This window comes from Ochotona curzoniae, unplaced genomic scaffold, assembly GCF_017591425.1.
Source record: "Ochotona curzoniae isolate NIBS_2020 unplaced genomic scaffold, NIBS_Ocur_1.0 contig_832, whole genome shotgun sequence".
NCBI lineage: Eukaryota > Metazoa > Chordata > Mammalia > Lagomorpha > Ochotonidae > Ochotona > Ochotona curzoniae.
The window spans coordinates 4,118,941-4,142,172 of NW_024466580.1; the positions used below are offsets into that span (position 1 = coordinate 4,118,941).

The 23,232-nt window shown below is 53.4% G+C and overlaps 1 protein-coding gene across 1 annotated transcript; it reads left to right on the forward strand.

Moving 5' to 3' along the window:
- Window positions 1-841: 841 nt before the first annotated feature.
- On the forward strand, window positions 842-19,671 carry ADAMTS8 (ADAM metallopeptidase with thrombospondin type 1 motif 8). The gene is made up of 9 exons (XM_040992639.1): window positions 842-1,624; window positions 8,331-8,570; window positions 9,955-10,090; window positions 10,983-11,150; window positions 12,055-12,356; window positions 13,629-13,812; window positions 16,387-16,559; window positions 16,675-16,850; window positions 19,101-19,671. The coding sequence occupies exons 1-9, from the start codon at window positions 842-844 to the stop codon at window positions 19,669-19,671; spliced, it is 2,733 nt and encodes a 910-aa protein (XP_040848573.1).
- Window positions 19,672-23,232: the final 3,561 nt, after the last annotated feature.

Genomic DNA, 23,232 nt, shown 5'->3' on the forward strand with positions numbered 1-23,232 from the left:
AGCACGACTTTAGTATGCTCTTTCGCACCTCGTTCCTTGCACTCTGCTATGGAAAGCTAGAGAATCTTCTCAGCGGACTAACCACCGGGGGCGAGGCTGCGGGGTTCCTAACTGTCCTGAGGCTGTCACGCAGGAGTCCCTGGGAGGCATGTGGCCTCCGAGCATGGAGCGGCCCCCGTGACCCCAGGGTGAAGGGCTAGACCAGCGCCTTAGGAGTTAACATGGGTCGGTGTAAAGGGAAGAGGAAAGCTGCAGTTAACACTCCACCGGGGCGGGTCTCCTGATTGGTTTTACATTTCATCCCTTTCCCCCCCTCCCTCCTCCGTCTCTCCCTCTTTGCAGCTCCTCTCCCTGATCCCAGGGGAGGGGAAACAGGAATAGTGAGAGATCAAAAATAAACCTCTTATGTCAAAGCCGGGAAGGAAGTATAAATACGAAGGGCTCGGCAGCCCACTCGGTGCTTCCCGGAGCGGGGAGGAGGCCGGCAGGAGGAGGCTGCGCCGGGCCGGAGCGGCAAGGGGCGGAGGACGAGCGCACGCGGCCCGGGGCGCCAGCTGCTCGCACTCGGCGGGGCGGGCGCAGCGGGCGCGCGAGCGAGAGGGGCCGCCAGGGGACCGCGGTCGCCGAGCCGGCCCAGCAGCCGAGAGTCTCTCTCTCTCTCTCTCTCTCCCTCCCTCCCTCCCTCCCTCTCTCTCTCTCTCTCTCTCTCTCTCTCCCCCTCTCTCTTCTCTCTTTTTTTTCCCCGGAGAGAGCGGCCGAGTCGCACTCGCTCCGCCAGCACCTGCCCACGCCGGGCGGGCTCATTCTCTCTCCTGCGCGCGCGCCGCAGCCGCTGTCCCCAATGCTCCCCGCCGCCGCCCCCCGGTGGCCGCCTCTCCTGCTCCTGCTGCCACTGCTGTTGCCACCGCCGCTACAGCTCGCACGCGGTGCCCCGACCCGGTCCGGGGCTGGGGGTCAGGCCTCGGAGCTGGTGGTGCCCACGCGGTTGCCCGGCAGCGCCGGCGAGCTCGCGCTCCACCTGTCCGCCTTCGGCAAGGGCTTCGTGCTGCGCCTGGCGCCGGACGCCAGCTTCCTGGCACCCGAGTTCAAGATCGAGAGGCTCGGGGGCACTGGTGGGGTGGCCGGGGACGAGCAAGGGCTGCGAAGCTGCTTCTTCTCCGGCACGGTGAATGGGGAACCCGAGTCCCTGGTGGCCGTCAGCCTGTGCCGCGGGCTGAGCGGCTCTTTCCTGCTGGATGGGGAGGAGTTCACCATCGAGCCTCAGGGCTCAGGGAGCTCCCTGGCTCAGCCGCACCTCCTGCAGCGCTGGGAGGACCCCGGGCTCGCCGCGACCGCCGAGGCCAGTGCCCCGAGTCGAGAGCCCGAGTGGGAGGCGGAAACCGCAAAGGGCCGAGGACTGGAGAGGGGAGCCGGCGAAGAGAGGGAAGAGGAGGCCGAGGAGGAAGAGGAGGAGGAGGAGGAAGAGGAGGAGGTGGCCAAAGAAGGCGCAGAAAGCGCCCGCGAGCTGCCCCCGCCTCTGGGGGCCACAAGCAGGACCAAACGGTTTGTGTCTGAAGCTCGCTTCGTGGAAACGCTGCTGGTAGCCGACGCATCCATGGCTGCCTTCTATGGCACCGACCTACAGGTAGGCTCCCCGAAGCACCTGCGGAGGTCTCCTGATGCCTCTTTCATCTCTAAATGCTTCTTTCCCCAACCCCTCAGAAAAGGAGTCCTCCAGAGCGACATCCCCTCCTTTCTGACAGCCAGCGAAGTGTCTTCCTCTATTGGTCCAATCCCCCGTGCCTTCCCATACAGAGAGGAGGTGCTACCGCAGGTTCCCTCTGCTCCTCCCCGCAGCCCTCTCATGCCGAGTCCCCTGCAGCACCTGGCCGGGGTCAGCAGCGCTGAAAGCGGACTGACCGTGTGCCCCAGGCACCTGCTTTTCCCAAGAGATGGAAACGGAACACGTTAGAAGAGCACCCACCCCACCCCTCTCCCTAGCCCACCGCGACTCCGAATCTCAGGTTCTCAAGGAAAGGCAGTGGGCATGGAAAAACGTGGCTGACTCCCTTTCAGTTCAGAACTGAGGTTACCCTACCTAAAAGACATCGTTCCCAGGGCATTGAACCTGGAAAGGGGCTGCTCAACTTCTGTGTGCCCAGCTGGTTCTGATCAAGGGGTGGGGACTACCTCGCCAACCTGGCGCACAGCCCCAGCACAACTTGGCAGTGCCAGCATCCAGCCCAAGCTGAGAGGGAAACAGTATTTCTGCCTGGGATCAGTGCAAAGGAGAGAGAGCGCAGAGGGGTGAGATGTGCTCTTGTTACCCTGACTCTGCAGGAGCCAAAGATCTACTTACCTTTCCTGGTCTACCGGCTGCCGGCAGCCTGCACTCAGTGCTCAGCCCAGCTGTAGCCCCTGTATCCGGGGATGGCTGCTGAAGCCAGACTGGCTGACGAGATGCCAAGATGGTGCTGAAAAGACAGGAGGTGTCCCTGTCCTCCTAAGCCCCAACACCCCCTCGAAAGAGCAGGCAAAGTCTTCCCCGGAGGGAAAGAGGGGCTGGGTGCCAGGACAGAGTGCCATTTCCTTTCTGTTACGGAAGGGAGAACCAGGACCTGCACAGAGATCAGGGTCCCTGAAACGGGACAGCAGCCGGTTAGCTAGCACTTCAATGGCATCTGTGGACCAGGACTCCATTCTAAGGCTCAGGCTGAGACCACCTGTTGGGAGCTCCAAGAGCAACATCCTTACCTGTGCATAGTGGTCCACTGCTCACCTGCTCTGTATCACCAGGAAATGCAGGGTGGAGAAGATGCTTGACAAACAGATGGGGAGTGGGGAGATGTTGCAGATGAAGGTCCACGTGGCTGCTCTTCTGTCCCCTAATGGGCTGTTAGAGGATAGCCGGCTCCCCGCTGGCCCTGCTGGAATCTGTTTGTCTCAAGGCACTGAGAGGCATCTCTGAGCTGGCAGGGCAGTCTGCCATGTGAGTTTTAATATTTACTTCCTGCCTACCCTAGAAGCAGGGAGAGGCACTAGCTACTTCATCTGACTTTTACTGAAGAAGTGCTCGAGGGTAGCAGGAGAGGAGGGAGAGGAGGCTTCTCTTGTTTCATCAAGACCTTGGGACCACTATGCCAGTCACCAAAAGGAGGCAGACATGCTCATTGCATACCAGAGCTGGGATGATGTGCCCCAGCTTATACCTTGGAAGCAAAATCAGGCAGCCAACCAGCACAGCAGCAAAAGTTAGCTTTTCAGTCCAAATGCTGTCCCCGGGGCTGGCCCATTGTCTCATCTCTAAACTCATCCCCTTGACACTGTGTTTGCCTCAAGGACACACCAGCATCTCCAGAACTCATGGCTATTTAGACACACAACATACTTGGGTGCCAGGCTCAGGGCCCTGGGACAGTGATGGTAGGAGGCCAAGCTGGATTTTGTACTAGGTTTTCTTCACTCCAGCTTGGGATCTGGGCTCACTGCTTCAGGCAAGTTGGCAAAACCATGTGGAATACTTCTATCCTCATGGAACTCCTGGCTGAACTGCCTGGCTCATGTTTGCCCCCACCCCTACCCAACCTGCACATACTCATATGTCTGGACCCTTCACTACCTCACAGGCACCCTGTGGATCCAACCAGCTCACTGGCAGGGCTCATGAGAACAGGTGCTGGACAGCTGTAAAGGCTGAGGTCCTTCCTCGGGCATCTACTTGGCAATCTTCTCTCAGCTGGACCAGTCCTGCCACCTGCGTGTTTGCTGCCACCTACTGGGATAAAGGAGGGACTGTTAGCTCACTGGCGCGTTCTCTCTCTCTAACACACACACACACACACACACACACACACACACACACACACACACACACACACCCTTCACTCCTGGCAGTGGGCTCTAACCAGCCTCAAAGGGAGATGCTAGCAGAACAGGTTTGAACTTCATTCAGTCTCCTTGGGAAACTCAGTCAAGAGAGAAATGAAAACTAAGAGCTGATGGCCAAAGGGCTGCCCTGTCTACACCTGACTCCTGCAGCTCTCCAGAAAGAAGCCACCACTTTGCAGAGAACTGCAGTCAGTCTCTGATGCTCAACTCCTATAGGTGGAAAGTGCTTGGGGGTGTTTTAGTAATTGGAGGGAGAAGTGTGACTGTGATGCAGAGAACTTCTGCTCCCTCTAGAGGTTAGATGTCCTTATGTCATAGCAGGACCCCTCGGCCAGGTAAACACTTCTCTTTTTTTTAAGATTTATTTATTTTTATTGGAAAGGCAGATATACAGAGAGGAGGAGAGACAGAGAGGAAGATCATCCGTCCGATGATTCACTCCCCAAGTCAGTGCAGCAGCCGGTGCTGCGCCCATCCAGATCCGGAGCCAGAGACCTCCTCCAGGTCTCCTACACGGGTGCAGGGTCCCAAGTCGTCCTCGACTGCTTTCCCAGGCCACAAGCAGGGAGCTGGGTGGGAAGTGGAGCTGCCAGGATTAGAACCGAACCGGCACTCATATGGGATCCCGGCGCATTCAAGGTGAGGACTTTAGCTCCTAGGCCACCGTGCCAGGCCCAGGTAACCACTTCTACTCCAAGTGTCCAGGGTGAGCCAGTGTTCCAGAACATTCACCTCCTCTGAGTGTCTACAGTTTACAGAGCAGTTTTGCAGGCTTTGCCTCAATGCAAACAAATGTGAGAGAGGCAGAGGGGAAACAGCTCACAGCAGGCACCCCCGAGGTCACAAAGCTCCTAGGCGACAGAATCTGCATGCCCAGCCTCACCAGCCTGAGTCCACGGCCACGTCTCTTTGTTATTGCACCATGCAACCTTCTTCCTGTGCTAAGGGTCCATGCCTCTGTTTACCCACCAGCACTAGTCTGTCATGGAGCAAGCCCAAGACTTGCAGCCAAAGTGTGAGACCGTAGGGGCCTTCTAGACTAAGAGAATTAACTGTGCTTGGAGGCTGCTGGGCAACTGTCAAGTTTTCCAGAAGTCTGCTCCATCCAGCTGACTTAATCCCTTTACAAAAGGGACTCCTGCCGCCCACCTTCTTATCAGGTGTCAGAGTTGAGGAGCTAACACAAAAGGGGCTTTTTGAAAGGAGGGACCACCTTGGAAGAGTCCATTAACTCTAAATCCAGCCACTGCTAAATAAATATTCCCTGGAGGAAGCGTCTCACTGAGCAGTGCCCCACACATGCCCTGGGAAACCCCATCCCACCAGTCTCCTCCAAGAAGACAGCCCTCAAAGGCAGGGGCACTGCCCTTCCCCAAAGCAGGCAGAAGCATTGTTAAGGGGCTGTTCCCAGGGAGGGCTGCCTTGGCCATCTCCTCTCATCTGCCCTCAGCCTGAGTTCTCTGGGGAAACCGTCTCCCGCAAGATAGTCAATTACTAAAGTGCCCAGACAGCCTACTTCGCCCCTACAATCCCAGTTTATACCTGCTCTGGCGTAAGTGTTAAGACTATCATCTTTCACCAACAAGAATGTCCCTGGTTTGGATGCTAACAGACACCTGTCTGCCACCTCTGTCATTTTCTGAGTCTTCATGGGTGAAAGATGAGTGGATGAGTGCTACTGCAGTACACCTCCAATGATCAGATAGGAAATGTTTCTGAAAGAAAACGCCTTAATATCCAAATGTGGTTCCCTCCCCCTCCCAAAAGATGAGCCATGTCCAGGCTGGAACTGGGGCTTCTTGCTTATTTGTGTGCTTGGAGCTCAGTTTGGTGAGGTTGTGGTTTTCTTATAGCTGCCAAGATGGCAGGTAGCGATCAAGGGCATAAGCTTTGGAAAAACAAACTAGAAATGACTGAGTTGTAGAGCAAGTTAACCTGCTTCTCTGTATCCAAGCTTCTTCACCAGCAAAATAGGAGCAGGAATATCCAATTGCCAGCATTGCCTCAAGGATGTAACAAAATATGGAAAGCACCTGATTTGGTGCCCAGAACATAGTAGATGCACAGCAGATCACCTGAAGGAAACTCCAGCGGTGGAAGCCATCTGTTGGCGTGGGGAGGTCAGTGTGACCACCACCATCAGGGTGCCAGCCATGCTTTGAGTACTTGAGCCTGTAGGTGTGGTCTTTGGTGGGGTGTCATCACCCTTTGCTGTGTAGAGAGTAACAAGGACAGATAAAAGTGTCTATGCAGATCCCTCTGTTCCACTCCCACTTCTTTGCGATCCCCTGGCCTCTCCCTAATCTATAGAACAGGTTCAGCCCTACAGAGCTGGCAGGAGGGAAGATCAACAGTGCCAGGCACTCAGGTCCCAGTTTTCCTATTGTCAATCTTCTCTTGTCCTCCCAGAGCACGGCACAAGGAAGAGCTGCAGGGCTTCTGGTGTGCTAAGGCTACAGGTGGGCAAAACACAACAGGTGACAGCCTAGAGGGGAGAAGAAACTGCCAGAAATGCATCCGGGCCAGGCCCAGCCCCAAGCCTCCCATCATGGCTGGTTTCAGCTACCAGGGGGAGCTCTGGGGAGGTGAATTCTTGTTTGTGTCTTCAGGAAGTAAGAGAGCTACATCCCAGCTGTCCTGGGCATCTGTCTCCTTCCCAGGTCCTGGGCACACCAATAGAGGAGTAGACCCCTTGGAAAATGCTACCTTTCCCTAACAGAAGCTAGAGACGCCAGATCTCCATGTTATTCAAGAGCAGTGAAGGATTCTACAGCCACCGCTGGCTGACCGACCAGAGGCATCCATATTTGTGGAGGTTCCCTACTAAGCTGGATCCCTCCCAGTCCACAGGGGGCAGGAACTCATTCACATTCTTCAGCAGTGGCAGCCTGCGCCTGTGCCTGCGTAGGGAGGTATAAATAGACACCAGATGGTAGCACAAGCCATCTGACCTTTCTCTTGACCAGCTCCCAAGCCTGTGCTCCGCAGGACCAGAAGGCAGGCCTGCCCTGTGAGCCCAGGGGATTGGTGGAGAATCAGAGGTTCCCAGGCCCAGAGGTGCTGTTTCTCAGCAGAGACAAACTAGAGGGGAAGATGCTGGAGGCAGCCATGCCTTTCAGAGAGGTGAGAGACCAGAGGAGTCACCGCAGCTGCTGGAATTTGAGGTTCATTGGACCATGGAATCCTTGCAACCCTCTCACAATGCAGGTTATCTTCTGTAATGGTCAGTGGCCAGGAAGACCTCCAGGTGTCCTCAAGTCCAACCCGTGGCCTTGAAGCTCAGTGTTCTGGAGTAGGCTCAGCCAGACAGCTGGGTGGGGCCTTGAGAAGGTGCTCACGTGAGCTTAGTGCCAGAATCCTTGGTGCCAAAAACTTCTCTGCTCCATCATGACTTTCAGGCAGCAGTCCACAGACACCATCTCTTTTTAGTTTTCATAGAAGCCATTCCTGTTACTTCATTTGTCACTATGTTTCAGTCTGACCTGAGCCAGCCCAGTGGCTGGCAGCTCTCAGCTTCTCACCTTTGTAAAACTTTGTCTTCCTCCACTGTCAGACTCATCAGCAGGCAGTCTAGGCAGGACAGTGGCAGAGGTTGCCACTGGGTCTTGGAGCCATCAGATGCTGGCTCTCACTCTTTCCTGTCCTCTCCCACCCTCCAGAAGCAGTTCAGACCTGGCCAGGACTTAGCCCCAGCAAGCTACCATCCCTCGGCACACACTCCCAATTGCATAATGATGGGATTGTTCTTTCTCCCTTGGGAATACAACTCCAGAAGCCAGTGCCAAGTTTCAGTCCTGCTGATAAGGCGTTTACATCAGCCTAAACATAGCTGGAGTGCTTGACATGCTAAGTAACCTGGGCTTAGTACCCTGCCAACCCATTTGTAGGACTGACAAAAATACCTGGCTTGTAGCCCACGAGGTGAACAGACAGATCCCATTCACAAATAATGGGCTTCCTTCCCCGCAGGAATGTCCCTGTCTTGTTCTCCTTCCACACCCACTTTCCAGATCACAGAAGAAAAAGAGCCTTATGGGAGCTGGTAGTCATGGGAGTGAGGCAGAGGTGAGGCAGGCAAGCAGGCAGCAGCTCAGCCAGCCACACTGCCAGCCCCAGGCAGGCCTGCCTCTTCCCTTTCTGTCCCCTGCTGAAAAATCAGGGAAGGAGGCCACTGCAAGAGATCCCTGGGGCAGGACAGCCACATGGGCATTCACTCTAGAGCCACACATTCTGCATCAATGTGGCCCTGCACCCACATGGCTTTAGGACCTGGGGCCCATCCCAAGCCTCGGCTTCCGCATGTGTGAAATGAAAGGAGACCACACATCTCAGCCAACTGCTGTATACCAGGCGTGCATCCCAAGCTTGGCACACGGTCAGTGGCCCCTAATGAGGCATGGCAGCAGACTGAGGGCCAAGAGAGAGAACCCATTGCTCCGCTCTTGTTCCCTCCCTCCCGGCAGAACCACATCCTGACGCTGATGTCAGTGGCCGCCCGCATCTACAAGCACCCCAGCATCAGGAACTCCATCAACCTGATGGTGGTCAAAGTGCTGATAGTAGAAGACGAGAGATGGGGCCCAGAGGTCTCGGACAACGGCGGCCTCACCCTGCGCAACTTCTGCAACTGGCAGCGGCGTTTCAACCAGCCCAGCGACCGGCACCCAGAGCATTTCGACACGGCCATCCTGCTCACTAGACAGGTCAGCAGAGAAATGGGGGGTGGATCAAAGGGAGGGCCTCTAGGCCTGCCTGGAAATGGGAGCCATGTCCCTGCTGGCCCCAGCTGGATGCCACAAGCCTCTTGTTGGGAGTGACGAGAGGGGTCATGAGGACAAGTGTGAGGTATTTGCAAGGAAAGGAAAAGAATCTGGTAGGGGCTGCTTTCCAAAAGTTTATGACCAGCTGTCTACTGAAGTCATAGCCCGAGGAAATGGACTTGAACTTTCCAGGAAGAGGGCTGGAGTTGAATCAAGGAAGCAGTTCTTGTCTTTGGTGATTATTCAACAGAAGCAGGTTACCAGGGGGTCCCCTTAGGATCTTCCCACATTGTCACACTGCCCACTGCCCCTTCCTGGCATGACTCACATGGACACATTGCCGAAGGTGGGAGAGTAGGACAAAACGGACCAGAGCCTGTGCACTACTTGGGTTTTCCCACATCACCACCAGGCGAGATCTGGTGTGATCTCCATTTCACAGCTGGGGAAACTGAGGCACGGAGCACCCACACAGCCCTTGTGCTGCACAGCAGTGGCATCTGTAGCAGAGCCCAGGCCATCTTGCTGCCTCCCCAAAGCCAGCATCAGAAGTCCCAGCCAAGTCCCGCGGCCAGCCTGTGAGGAGATGGGGAGTCATGTATTGTTCTCTGTCACTCAGAAATCCATCTCAACAGTCTTGGGGAGAGGAGTTTTCTTTGAGTGTTTTTTTTTTTAAACAAATGTAAATTTCACAAGTCACTCTCCATTATAGGAAGGTGAGGAGCTGACTTGGTCATAAACAGGACAGAAGCCAGCAGCGCAAGGCCACAAGGGCTCAACCTGCAGACAAGCTGCTGAACCCTGTTGGAGTTTCTGCTGCTTAAACACTCCACAGGGGCAGACTTGGGCACAGCAGCTGGGACATGCACAGCCTGCAGCAGAGGGCCAGGGTTGGAGTCCTGACTCCAGGTCCAATGCCAGCCTCTGCTAATGCTCACCCTGGGAGGCACCGTGATTGCTCCATACTGGGAGCCCTTCCACCCACACAGGAAACTCAGAGTGAATTCTCAGCTCCTGCTTCAGCCTGGCATAGCCCTGGCTGTTGGAGGGATTTAGGGAGTCAGCCAGCAGATAGAAGATCTCTCTCTTCCTCTCTCTGTCTGTCCTTCTCTCTCCCTCTCTCTCCCTCCTTCTCTCTCTGCTCTTGTCAAATCAAATGGAAGTATGTCTTTAAGAAATTCACTAAACAGGGGTGACACTCAGCCTGGTAGGTGGATGTCTAAAGGTGACGATGCCACGTGCACACTGACACCTGGCTCTGTCCCCATGGCCTGCACCCTGGTGACATGCATACACTTGCTGTTCTCTCACTCCGTCCGCCAAGCAGAACTTCTGTGGGAAGGAAGGGCTGTGTGACACCTTGGGTGTGGCGGACATCGGCACTATCTGTGACCCCAACAAGAGCTGCTCTGTGATCGAGGACGAGGGGCTCCAGGCTGCCTACACACTGGCCCACGAGCTGGGTAAGTTGTGCTCTGCAGATATCTGCTTCACCATGTCAAGGGTGAAGTTTCCCTTCCAGGTAGCAGGGATCCCAGGACCTCCACAACAGGCAGCCCTGATTCGACAGCTTGATTCATAATTTTTTTTCAATTTCATTTTATGACACAGTTTCATAGGCTCTGGGATTCCCCTAACCCCTTCCCAAACCTTCCCCCCATACTGAATTCCTCCATATTGTTACAGTAGTACAGATCATAACCAATCATGATTTCTTCATTACGGGTATGGACCAAGCAGAGAATCCAGCATCTCATTGTCCAGACATATTCCACAGTTTCATTGGGAAACCATCCCCGGTCCAAAAGTAGAGCTGGCAGAATATGGTTCAGAATTTTCACAGAGAGGTTCTTTGAGGCATGTTCACAAAGCCCATGGAAAATGCGTACTATGAAAACATCAGAAAGACTTTGCACCAAAATAAAGTTATTTTTTAATTGAATTTTCCACAAACTTGTTCAAGTGCCCTCGGATATAAATAAATGCCATGTTTGGTGATGCACACAACTTCACCTCCACCCTGTGCCCAATGCCTGTGTCCTAAGCCAGTGACCTGGAGCCTCTGAGAACGGGTGGAGAGACCAGCTCATCCACGAGTTGTGGGCTCCAGAGGGAGGACGATTTATAGAGTACCATGGAAGTGATGGGGGAATGTGACTTTAGGATAGAAGATAAAGGGATGCTTCTCACTCACCATGCCAACTTCCTGGAAGAGCAAAAAAGCCAGGGTGAGGCCTGAAATGTGAAGATCACATCCCCACTGCTGGGCTCTATAGGGAGCCCTGGGTGGGACAGAGCAGGCTGGGAGTAGTGGGTGCTGGGAAGAGTGACCAGGATCTCCCTCCTCCTCCCCAGGACACGTGCTCAGTATGCCACACGATGACTCAAAACCATGCACACGGCTCTTCGGGCCCATGGGCAAGCACCACATGATGGCGCCACTCTTCGTACACCTGAACAAGACGCTGCCCTGGTCTCCCTGCAGCGCCATGTACCTCACCGAGCTCCTGGACAGCGGGCATGGTAAGTACCACATGGCACCCTCCCTCTTCTCCCTGTCCACCTGCCCAATGGGCCACCTTCCACGGCCGTGGGCACTTGCACCCATCTGGGGACTCCTTCTGGCTGTGCTATCTCAGAGTTAGCAAGGGAGATGTCAAGAGATGTGCCGTTCTCTATCCTACTGTCCTCTAACCCCATCTGCACTGCTTTGCCTGGCCGCCAGCAGCCTGAGCTCTGTGCTGAGTTAGATGTGTTCGTCACACAGCAGGCAAATTGGCCTGAAAGGGTTGCCTGGAAGAGGTGGGTTTGAGCAAGCAGAGCTAGAAGGAATGGAAGAATGTTCATAGACCAAAGGAGAGAAGACAGCATTGCCAGCTGGAGTGGTGGACCCTGTCATAGCTCAGAAATGGCTAGGAGACAATCAGTATGGCATGTGAGAGCAGAGAGGGAGGTGTGTGTGCCTGGTCCCAAGTGTTTGAATCGTGGAGTAGAGCAAGGAAGCAGTGCATTCGACACTCTTCTCATTGAAGAGGCAGGTACACGTGAGAAGCAAAGCAAGGAGGACAGGCAGACCTACTTGACATTCCCATCCCCAGTTCCCTCAGGATGTGCATTGCTATTGCGATTGGCTGGCTTGTACCAGGTGCACACAGAATATCAGCCTGGATGTCCATGCCATGCATAGCAAAGGAAGTCAATTCTGGAAAAACAACTGTTACTGTGACTACTGTAGTCACCAATTAGAGCAGCTCTGTCACTGTGGCTGTTTTACCCCAAGAGCAAGGACACTGTGATGCCCAGAACTTAAATCCTGTGGTTCAGAATCTGAAGGTAACTGACATGGAAGACCCCAGAGACAGAGGAGGAGATCACAGTTCCTGCTCCTTGTTCTTGTTCCAATTCCTTTGCTTCCAACCTTTCTCAGGAGACTGCCTCCTAGATGCCCCCACCTCGGCCCTGCCCCTCCCCACGGGCCTCCCAGGCCGCAGTGCCCTCTATGAGCTGGACCAACAGTGCAAGCAGATATTTGGGCCCGGCTTCCGCCACTGCCCCAACACCTCTGCACAGGACATCTGCTCCCAGCTGTGGTGCCACACCGACGGTGCCGAGCCCCTGTGCCACACCAAGAACGGCAGCTTGCCCTGGGCTGACGGCACATCCTGTGGGCCTGGGCGGCTCTGCTGGGATGGCCGCTGTCTGCCTGAGGAGGAGGTGGAGTGGCCCAAGGTGAGTGACAGCCACGGAGGAAGGGGAGGGGGCTCCATGGCAAGGAAGGAGACAGCAGCTGGGAAAGTTGTTTGGGTCAGGGCTGCAGCATGGGCTGGGCTCTTGGCAAACGGGCTTAGCATGTTGATCTCCAAGGCGAGGAGCCCTAGGAGATTGTACTCAGAACCAGTGGAAGGACAGGTGTTGGGGAGCCCCTCACTCTTGAGGCTGACACTGACTCAGGGTCACTGTAGATTGGCAAGGGGGGTGACACAACCGAGAGGTAGGCAAGCTTTCACTAAATAGAAGCCGTTAAGAATCCACTGTGGAGATGGTGGCATGGAGGATCCCACCCACACCCAGCTGGGAGGGCACACCACCTCCCTATTCATGTTTAGCTGATTCATAATCAGAGGTCAGAGAGTGAGAATTGTTGCCGTGGGCCAAGGGGAGGCAGAATCAGAGCTGCCTTGGACCAGGCATAGAAAACTTGGCCCAGGGCAGAGGAAACTTGCAGGAAAAACCTGAGGCCCTGCCAGTAAGGGTTTTTCAACAATTTGCTGCTTTGCCCTGCTCTTAATACACCCAGACTGTAAGACTGATCGCATTTCTCTGACAGCAAGTCATGGAGCCATTCGCTATGAAACAGCAGATGCTGTTTCACAACCTGGTCCCAGCCCAACACTCAATTGCCAGGCTGGCCCCAGCAAACACCAAAAGGGGGCTGCCCTCATGGTGTGTCTTTTGTACTGTCTTGGGAGCTTGCTTGGGCCTGGTCAGGCTGGCTCGGGTCAGGTGCACACTCCTGTTCCAAGCCATGAGCTAGCACAGAATTCCTGGACTCAGGCTCGCTCACCTCCCATTCTACACATTCATTCTCTTCCCACACTTGGATTAGTCTTTGTTCCATAGCCTGTGCTTTGTTGGGTGCTGAGCAGCGTTTCTGGTGTCTACCCAGTAGTTGCCAGTAGCTCCATGCACTCAGTTATGACAACCAGTATGTCTGCTGGAGAAGAGCATGAGCCTTAGTAGAGAACCAGTGGGTTAGACCAGTCCTATTCCTATCAAAGGGTTTTGCCCACTCATCCACCAAGCAGCCCACCAATGAGGACAAGGCATTGCCTTGGATCCCTGCATAGCCTCTGTCTCTCTCACAAAGTCAGTCAATGATAAGGAACTCTTGGAACTCCATGAACCAAGATGAGAATAAGTAGGTGAGGAAGTCAGGACCATAGCCTCCTGCTGGCACCGACAAGTCTCATACCTGTGCCACTGTATCACTGTGTGTTGCAGGCCACGGTGGACGGAGGTTGGGCCCCATGGGGACCTTGGGGAGAATGCTCTCGGACATGCGGAGGAGGCGTGCAGTTTTCACACCGTGAGTGCACAGAGCCTGAGCCTCAGAATGGAGGAAGATACTGCCTGGGCCGGAGAACCAGGTACCAATCGTGCCACACAGAGGAGTGCCCCCCAGATGGTGAGTGCCACTCAGGCCCTCCGAGGAGGAGGAGGGAGGCCTCCTGTGGTGCAGAGTTCTTAGAGTGGGCCAGATCTCAGTGAGCCCTGCCTTCTACAAGTCTGGGGCAACCCTCTGTGACCCGGGACAGCTCTTGTTACATGGGGAGAGATGAACAGTCAAGGGGAGAAATTACCCTGGTCCCCCAAGAAGCAGAGACAGCGAGTTTTGCTCCCAGCTTACTGGGGAAGGGCCCTTTGCCCAGGTCTAGCTCAAAGATGCCAATGTGGTGGCAGCGGGAGGGAACCCCATCCTGCGCAGAAGAGAAGTTTTTCCAAATCACGTCTCTGAGCCAGACCTCCAAGGTCTTTCCAGCCAGCACTCAGCCCAGGCAGAGGGCGGGCTCCTGACTCTGGTTCCTGTGCACGATCATCTGGCCTGAGGATCATGACAGCAGCCCCATAGAAGCTTCCCAGGAAACAATACTACGCAGCATCACTTTGAGTAATCTGATGCCCTAGTACATGCTAGGAAACCTAGCAGGAGGTGGTCAGGGCAGCAGCAGACTTGTGACAGGGAAGCATTAGAAGGTTTTCTTTCACTACCATCCTAGCCAGCTTCCTTTGTGCAGCTCCAGGATACACTGGCAGGCACGAGAAGAGGCTTATTCAAGTGCGAAGACAACATTGACACGGGTGTGATGTCTGGGGGGTCGGGGGAAGGGAGGAATCTGTAGGCTGTGCAGGATGGTGGCACGAGGATCCAGAAGGTTCCTGAGAGTTTCCCTGTCATACAAAGTGGCATAGTGCCAGGAAGGGGGCAGGAAGACTGGACAGAAGACGAGGCAGGCGAGGACAATGGATGACATCATGGTTTTGGTTGCACCAGGTCAGCCATTTCAATTAAAGACTTCATGTCTGGAATTGCTGTAGACATGACCCACAACATGTCAAGTGCTCAAGACATGGCATCCATCCCCATGGAGCTCACAGTCTAACTAGTGACCCAAACTCTTTGTACATGGCAACTGAGGCTTAACCCAGGAAGAACAGGGCATGGGTATGTAAGGAGTTCAGGGAGAAAAATAGTATGGTTGAGACAGAAATTTTGAGGGAAATTAGAACTGAGCAAAGCAGGACCCGGTGCACAGAGACAGTAGCAAAGTGTGAGAGAACATGCCAGGATGGGGGACAATGGGAAAGGGTGCTCCTTGGCTCCATGATGGTCAAGCAGAATGAACCAGCACACCGAGGCTGGACTGCAGGGGTCCTTAATGGCTGAAACCACATCGTGGCTTCTTTATGCCTAATGTCCTGCTGCATGGCCTGGGAGCACCTGCAAAGCAAACTCGCTTACGGGCTGATACAGACTCTCAGGTGTGGAGTGAGGACAGAGATCAGCTCAGATTTCTGGGTTGTTGGTGGAGGAACAGAGGGCTAAACACCCACATTTTATTTCAGATGGATTGACCTGGAGCAGTGTGCAGCCAGTGGGGAGAGGAGGCAGGCACGTGCATGAGGCGGGGTGCTTGGTGCCCCCTGGGATGCCATGAGGTTTGGGCCTGCAATGGTGAGAGGGGGTATAAGCATTTTGAGTTCTTCGTGGTCCCAATTAGGGAGTCATCCCCCCAATTTCCACAGGTTCACAACTGAGGAGTCAGCCACCCCAAGATTGAAAATACACCGGAAAGCATGCATCTGGACCGAGCATATTCCAGCTGCTTTTTTTAATTATCCACTAAGTAATCCAGGAGAGCAACTACTTACATACCATTTACATTGTATTAGGCCTCAGAAGTCATCAAGAGGTGATCTCATGTGGCTGAGGGAATGTGTCTAGGGTATCTGCAAATACTGCCCCTGCTATAGAAGGCACAGGAGCCTCTGTGGATGTGGGAGTCTGCACAGATTCTGGACCAGTCCTTGCAGATTCTGAGGGATGATTCCAGTATGTGTTTCTGAGATAGATCAGAAACAGTGACTGGAGAGGCTGAAATGCTCAAGAGACATCAGATGCCAGTCTCAGGCAGGTGCACAGAACTGCCACCAAATGAAAATTACACCATGTAGTGGAAGGACATAGGGCTGACCCTGCTGACTTGGAGGGAGTCATGGGACACAGAGTGTGGCTGCCCTGTGGTCAGCCAGGATTACAGGAAGTGAGGTGTAGGAGGAAGATCATAACTAGAAATATAGGGGGGATATCTTTGGCCCTGTGTCCAGTGTCCCTGAGCAAGTCAGAGTAAAGCATGACCAGCAGAGGCCCATGCAATACTGTGTGCCCTCCAGGCTGGCTTAGGTACCATGTCCCTTTCTAAAACTGTTCATCTATAACATGGAATGGGCACCATTCCCTAATGGATAGGACTCAACCCAGAAATCCCAGAAAGAGGCTGATGGCTGGCTCCCCCTTACCTCTTTGAATAAGGGTTAGGGCATATGCAGGAACACTGGACCGAGGTGATGCTACACCTTGTCCTTGGCTTTGAGACCCCATCCAGGAGGAAGAAAGAAGTGCTGAAGCTGGACATTTCCCTGTGGAGTCCTCTGCTTCCCCATGTGTGCTAACCTCCACCCTACTCCTTATTCTTCGTAGGGAAAAGCTTCCGGGAGCAGCAGTGCGAGAAGTACAATGCCTACAATTACACTGACCTGGAAGGGAACCTGTTGCAGTGGGTCCCCAAGTATGCAGGGGTGTCCCCCCGGGACCGCTGCAAGTTGTTCTGCCGAGCCCGAGGCAGGAGTGAATTCAAAGTGTTTGAGGCCAAGGTAAGGATCCATACCCAGCCATCCTGTGTCAGAGAGAGAGGCAGCTCACCAGTCCCTCCCCTACCTGCAAGCAGCGGTTGCGCTCAACACAGCCTCTCACGTTTTCTTGCTGCAGGTGATCGACGGTACTCTGTGTGGGCCAGAGACACTGTCCATCTGCGTGCGCGGCCAGTGCGTCAAAGCTGGCTGTGACCACGTGGTGGACTCGCCTAGGAAGCTGGACAAATGTGGGGTGTGTGGGGGCAAAGGCAACTCATGCAGGAAGGTCTCCGGCTCCCTCAGCCCCTCCAGGTGAGGATTCCCCCTGGGGTTGGGTTCCTGGGTGGAAAAGAATGAACACAATGGGCTTCGAACAGTGGTAGGCCCAGGTTTGAACAGCAGCGGCTACTTGACAGCTACGGAGAAGGCTGGGCGGCGTCTCCATCTGATGTCAGCACTTGTGCCTGTTTCAGAGCCACTGTGAGATGGGAAACGTGCAGAGCCTGGCCCAGAGTGCAGCCCCTAGTAAGGATGGGTCCCAAGGGCAACTGGCCAGAGGCAGCCTGGTCAGGGGCATCTGAGTCAGCTGGCAGGAGAGCCACGCTGAGTCACCTGCACCTTTGCCAGAGAACATCCCCTCAGCCCCGGGGCCTGGCCACGCCAAGCCTTCTGCGCATGGATCTGCAGAGATGGGGGCAGGGAGGCTTGGCGGCTCTGTGCTTTCATGACTCCAGGCACTTTCCTGGCATCCTAATTCCCCACATTCGTAGAGCTCCTCAGATTTTCCAAAGGGCTTTCACTTCCCTGGTCTCATCCAATTCCTAAATCAGTCTGTGGGGTGGGCAAGACCAACGCTGTTTCCTCCCTGTTACACTTGAAGCAACTAAGGCACAACAAGACACACTCTTTCAAGGTGACACTGACCATTCATGGAGATCAAGAAAACCCAGGTCTCTCGGTCTCTCATGTCCTGGACCAGTTTTTTTCCCCTGTTCTTCTGTGAACTTCCTGGAGATTAAGGGCAAGGTGAAGGGTTTCACATGCCCCCTCATTCACCCCTCTACCACTCTGCCATTTGTGCAGGTGTTTCCCCTTCTGGCAGCCACCTGAGCATGCACTCCCCTCCCAGCGCTTCACCCTCAGTTTCTGGAAAATGTTCCCTGTGTAGGATTCTACCCCATGGAATGTGCCCCCCTCCTGTTTCTTTCTCACTCTTCATTCTCCTACTCTCTCTCTCCTCTCTCTCACTGTCTTATCCCACAAAGCTCAGAGAACAGTATTATCCTCTAGCAGACAACTTAGCAGACTTTTCAGATTCATAGTCAAAGGATACAGAAAAGGCAAGCACAGGGGATCCAGATACTGAGTCTCTTAGCTGATTTCCCTAAGGCACTAATTACATGAGCCTGCGAATGCTTTCAAAGTCCTGGACCAAGCAGCTAGGCCTGCTGGAGGTACAGCAAGAATAGAAAAAAAAAAAAAATTCTCCCAAGCCTTTGTAACCCAGGTGACCAGAAAAGAACAAAGAATTAAACTTTCTCCATTCCATTGACAGCCTCATGCCTACAAAGAACTTGAAACATTTCCCCTAACAGCCTCGGGTCCCTGTAGAAGAAGGGTGCTCACAATGTGTGACTACACCCATAAGGTGGCCCCAAAGAATTGTGCTTTAGTTACCCACTTCCCTGCACTGTGGCTTAGGACCAGTTAGCCAACACTAAGAGCTGATTGTCTCAAAGATGTAGTGTGAGATTTCCAACCTGGATGGGTTCTGGACAGGATGTGTGGACCAGATTTTTCTCCTGTGAGTTTGAGCTCTGGGTGTGGAGGTGGGCACACATAGTTGGATCTTAAAAAATAATAATAATAATAATAATTCTTCATTTATTTGTTTGAGAGGCAGAGAAACCAAGACAGACAAAACAGAAAAAGAGAGAGCTCAGCTGTTGATTCACTTCCCAAATGTCTACAATGGCCAGGACTAGGCTGGAGCCAAAGCCAAGAGCCAGGCTTCCATGTGGATCATAGGAACCCAATCACCGGAGCCATCACCACTACTTCTCAGGATCTGCATCAGCAGGAAGCTAAGGGGCTGCAGGCAGATCTAAAACCCAGGCACTCGAATACGGGGTGTATGCGTCTCAACTGGTGTCTTTCAACTCACAGCACAATATGTCGTTGTACGTCCGTGCAGAGAAGTGAGTGTGCAGAAAGCTCACCTGAGCCAGGAAGTGCCAGGCTTGACTGAGCAGTGCAGCATTCACACCCCTCTGGGCTGTCCTCCTCCCCTGCGATTGTCACCATCTGCATAAGCTCCCCAACCCAAACATGTAAAATAAAGTTGGCAGATGAAGCCATGACCCTTGAGAATTCCAACTTTGGAGACATTCCTCTGGGCCTGAGGAGCTGAGTTTAGAATGTGGTGCAGCAGCTTCAGTCTTCCCAAGTTGTTTTTGACTGTCTCCTTCCCCCACACCACCCCAAGTCATTGGAGATGTAACCCTGGATCCCCCCAACTACCTAGCCACCAGTCCTAACTGCATCTTTCTCTCCCTATAATAGTTATGGCTACAATGACATTGTCACCATCCCAGCTGGTGCCACAAACATTGATGTGAAACAAAGAAGCCACCCAGGAGTACAGAATGATGGCAACTACCTGGCCCTGAAGACAGCTGACGGGCGGTACCTGCTCAATGGCAATCTGGCCATCTCTGCCATCGAGCAGGACATCTTGGTGAAGGGGACCATCCTCAAGTACAGTGGCTCCATTGCTACCCTTGAGCGGCTGCAGAGCTTCCGGCCCCTACCTGAGCCTCTGACCGTGCAGCTGTTGACAGTCCCCGGGGAGGTCTTTCCCCCTAAAGTCAAATACACCTTCTTTGTTCCTAATGACATGGACTTCAGCCTCCAGAACAGCAAAGAGAGAGCAACCATCAACATCATCCAGCCACTGCTGCACACACAGTGGGTATTAGGAGACTGGTCCCAGTGTTCTGCCACCTGCGGTGCTGGCTGGCAGCGGCGAACTGTGGAATGTAGGGACCCCTCTGGCCAGGCCTCCACCACCTGTGACAAGGATCTGAAACCTGAAGATGCCAAGCCCTGTGGAAGCCAGCCGTGCCCTCTGTGACCAGTCTTTTGCTCTAGTTGTGGGATGCTGGGGTATGCAGACAAGAGCCCTTGCCATGATGACCCTGGAATGGAGGTGACATAGCCTACTCAGGTCACCCATTGCCACAGCACCTTGGGTACTGCCTGAATTTAAAAATGGGAGGAGAAGAGGGCTTGAGGGAGACAGATCCTAAAGCCAACTGTCTAGTTGATCGGATCTTGCTCAGGTTCAAGTAGCAGGCATAGATTAAAATGTAAAAGGGCACATATTGGCCCAAGCAGGAAACTCGGGGTCAGCCTGTTTGCAAAGGACTTGCCAAGTTAAATTGAAACAAAAAATTTTCTGTTTGGTTTCCCCGATAAATAATCTACCTCAGATGGGGGGAAAATAATTCCAAGAGAGGTGTGGAGCCAGGGAGTCAGTGGCCGATGTCCCAACAAGCGCCATGGCCACACCCTGAACTATCTTCAGAAATGACCATGATTGTCTTCAGGATTAAAATCTATCATCTGAATGGCCCAGAGTCACAGGGCTGTGGAGAGCCACATGTTCTCAGACTGCCACCTGCAGGGATGGATCCAATTCAAGTATTTATGCAAATGTGTCCCTGAACTAAAAAGTGACCTTGTGCCAATGGAGTGGTCTGGTCTAGTTCATTATGTAGGCAAGGCAGGAGACCCCCTGGCATGGGGGTCCAGGTCTGCTCACCCTGAGCCCTCACAGGGCAGCTGAGAGCCTGAGCATCACCAGCCTGCCCACTGAGTCCATCAGGCAGCCACATTGGGCTTTCACAAGCCTGCTGTGTCCCAGCTCACTCAGGTTGGCTCTCGCTTACATGCCCTAGGCTGGTGGCTCTGAAGCCATTGTGGCCATCAGGGTTATCTAGAGACAAATCCTGGAGGAGCTCCAGACCCTGCAGGCTGGAGGGAGGCCAGAGAAGGCATGGTTCTAGTACATTCCTGGGGATACAGTGGGAAGACCATGCTTGGAGAACCAGCGTGCTAAAAGAAACTTCCAACTGGGAGGTCACCATGGTAACCTAATGCCTCTTCCATTCTGTGAGCTGCTCCATCATGGCTGATAGATGCTGACCTGCCTTGCTTCATTTTAGCCAGGTGCCAGGTGCTCTCAAGATCTGACACATCTCAATCTGAATCTAAATGACATCATCCCCATGATCTCAGCACCTGCTCTCCACCCCAGCCGACAACTAGATTGTACCCACACTTTTGGGTGCTCTTTTGTCCCAAGATAACTTCGGCTGTCACAATGAGCCCTTTGACCCAACATGGTCTCCCCTGCCAGGCCCTTGACATCTACCTGAGCACCTCCAAAATCCTCTCCCATGGCTCAGAGGAACGTCCTCTGGCTCTGTCTTCCATTTAGTTTGTTGTAGACAGAGCTCAGAACTCGGTTCTTGAGACCAAGTGAGTGGGAAGAAATAACTGATATCAATAAATGGCAATATGGAAAAAAAATGGGAGGATACCTACATTTGTGAGAGTCCTGGTGTGAGTGAGGACTCAGACCCTTGGGGCACAAAGCAAGGCAGTGGGATTCCAGTCCCCTGGAGCTACCTCTTCACAGTGGCAGTTGACTTGGCTACTTTTGCCATCTGCCTACTCTTTTCAGAAAGTGGGAGGCTGAGTTTACCTACACATAAACAAGCACTCACACATACAAGCATGTTGTTGTTGACTGGTGAAAACAGATTTTTCCTTGCTGTGCATCAGTTTTCTTGGGGCTGACATATATTCCTACATCTTGGTCTCCTTGTGTTTCTCATCTACTCCCCCCAAGAGATCAAGGCCAAGTGTGTGCCCCTCTTAACTGGCCGGACCAGACCAGGCCAGCTATGCCATCCCACTAACTGCATCGTGAGCCGGCACAGTTCTCGTCCTGGAGCTCAGCTGGCAGCAGAGCTGCCGATGTGCAAAGCAGAATGGAATCCAGCTTGGCTCTCCCTTGCTGTGTGGGCTCGGCAAGGCTCACAGAATACATACTTGTTTGTGTCTGGAAATTCAACAGCTGCAGTTCAGGGACTCAGAAAACAGATCTGAAAGGGAGACCACACCATTCTTTATTCCAGACAACCAGGACCACCCTTTTAGACCAAGGAAACCAAGATTCTGTTTTCTGCCTCTGAGAGTTCACAAGTACCAACTGGTGTTTCCGATGGAGACCGGTGCTGGTGTCTTCTAAAGGGAGGCCCTGACTCAGCAAGTAACTTGCTCCTGCCTCTGGCTCCTCGAAGCACCTGCCAGCAATTTTACAAAGGTAGTTTATTAGCATCAACGTTCATTTCCAAGCCTACATCTTTAAGAGAAGTGAACCCTTGTCTGGAGTTCATTCTCTGCCCTGCAGTCCCCATTAGCCAACCAAAGTTTTTGTCACTTTAGGGAAGGAAGCCCTCAAGTCAAAGTAGCATCGTTTTGCCAGCAGCTGCCACTTCATTCCAGCACTGATTAGATGGTCAGCCACACCTTGGCCCTGAGCAGGCACTGTCCGTGGGTGCTACAACAGAGAAGAGAGGAATGCAGAAGCACAACTACATTCCTGCCCCTGAGAAAGAGAAGCAAGAGCTGCCATCCCTTGGCGGCCTGTGACCAAGCACAGTGTGTCTTCCCGAGGAGCGTGCTCTTCTAGCAGGGCGTGTGGTCCTGCATTGCTTGAGTTGAGCTTTCCACACTGTGAAAGCTGCATGTGGAATGTGTGTGAGAGAGACATTACCCATCCAAGCTGACTTTTCTGCTGGCCCTCTCTAGGCAATCGTTAAGAGACCAAACACAAGGGAATTTCAGGAAGTATGTGGGAACACTGAATTTAAAAAATAATATGAATTTTCTCTGACTTGGAAACACAAGTCTCTGCCCCCAAGGCAGCAGAATGGTTGGGGTGCAAGTCCTATGCTTGGCCCACCCCATGACAGCCCTTCTTGAGCCCCTGTCTGTTTTTTAGATCACCCTTTCAAAAACATAATAGTGTGTCCCTTTATAACATGGCCCATTCTCTTTAAATGTGGAGCTTCTCCAACATCCCACTTAGGAACTAGCTGGCCTTGCTTAAAATTCAGTGCCAGTCAATCCACACCCAACTCCCTGTCCCTCCCCAACACCCCAACAAGCAAGAACAAAAAGGGGCCTCCACAAAGTCAATGCACAAGAACTTAGAAGCAACCTGACACCCAATGCACCAATACAGTGGGATGTGGGAATTTAGAGCTGGGATGTGAAGGTAGGGAGAGTGCAAGCCACCTGTTTCTGTCATAACATTCCTTCTCTTGGGCCTTGGAGAGGCAGGAATGGTCTGGCTAGTCCTCCCTGGGAGCTGCCCAGCCTGCTGCTGGCAGGTGCACGACTACCCCAGGAAAGGAGAATGTGGAGAAACCCTCCACAGACCTTCCCAGTGCTCCCTCCAAACAACGGGTAGGCACTGAGAGGAGTTCATCCTCCGCCAAACACCACTTCCTGTTTCTAAGAAAGTGAAGAAAAAAATAGTTGAAAGGGGGTTTTAGACACTGGAGATCTCATGTTTCTGTAAACGCAAGATGAATCAGACACATGTGGAACAGATTTCTCC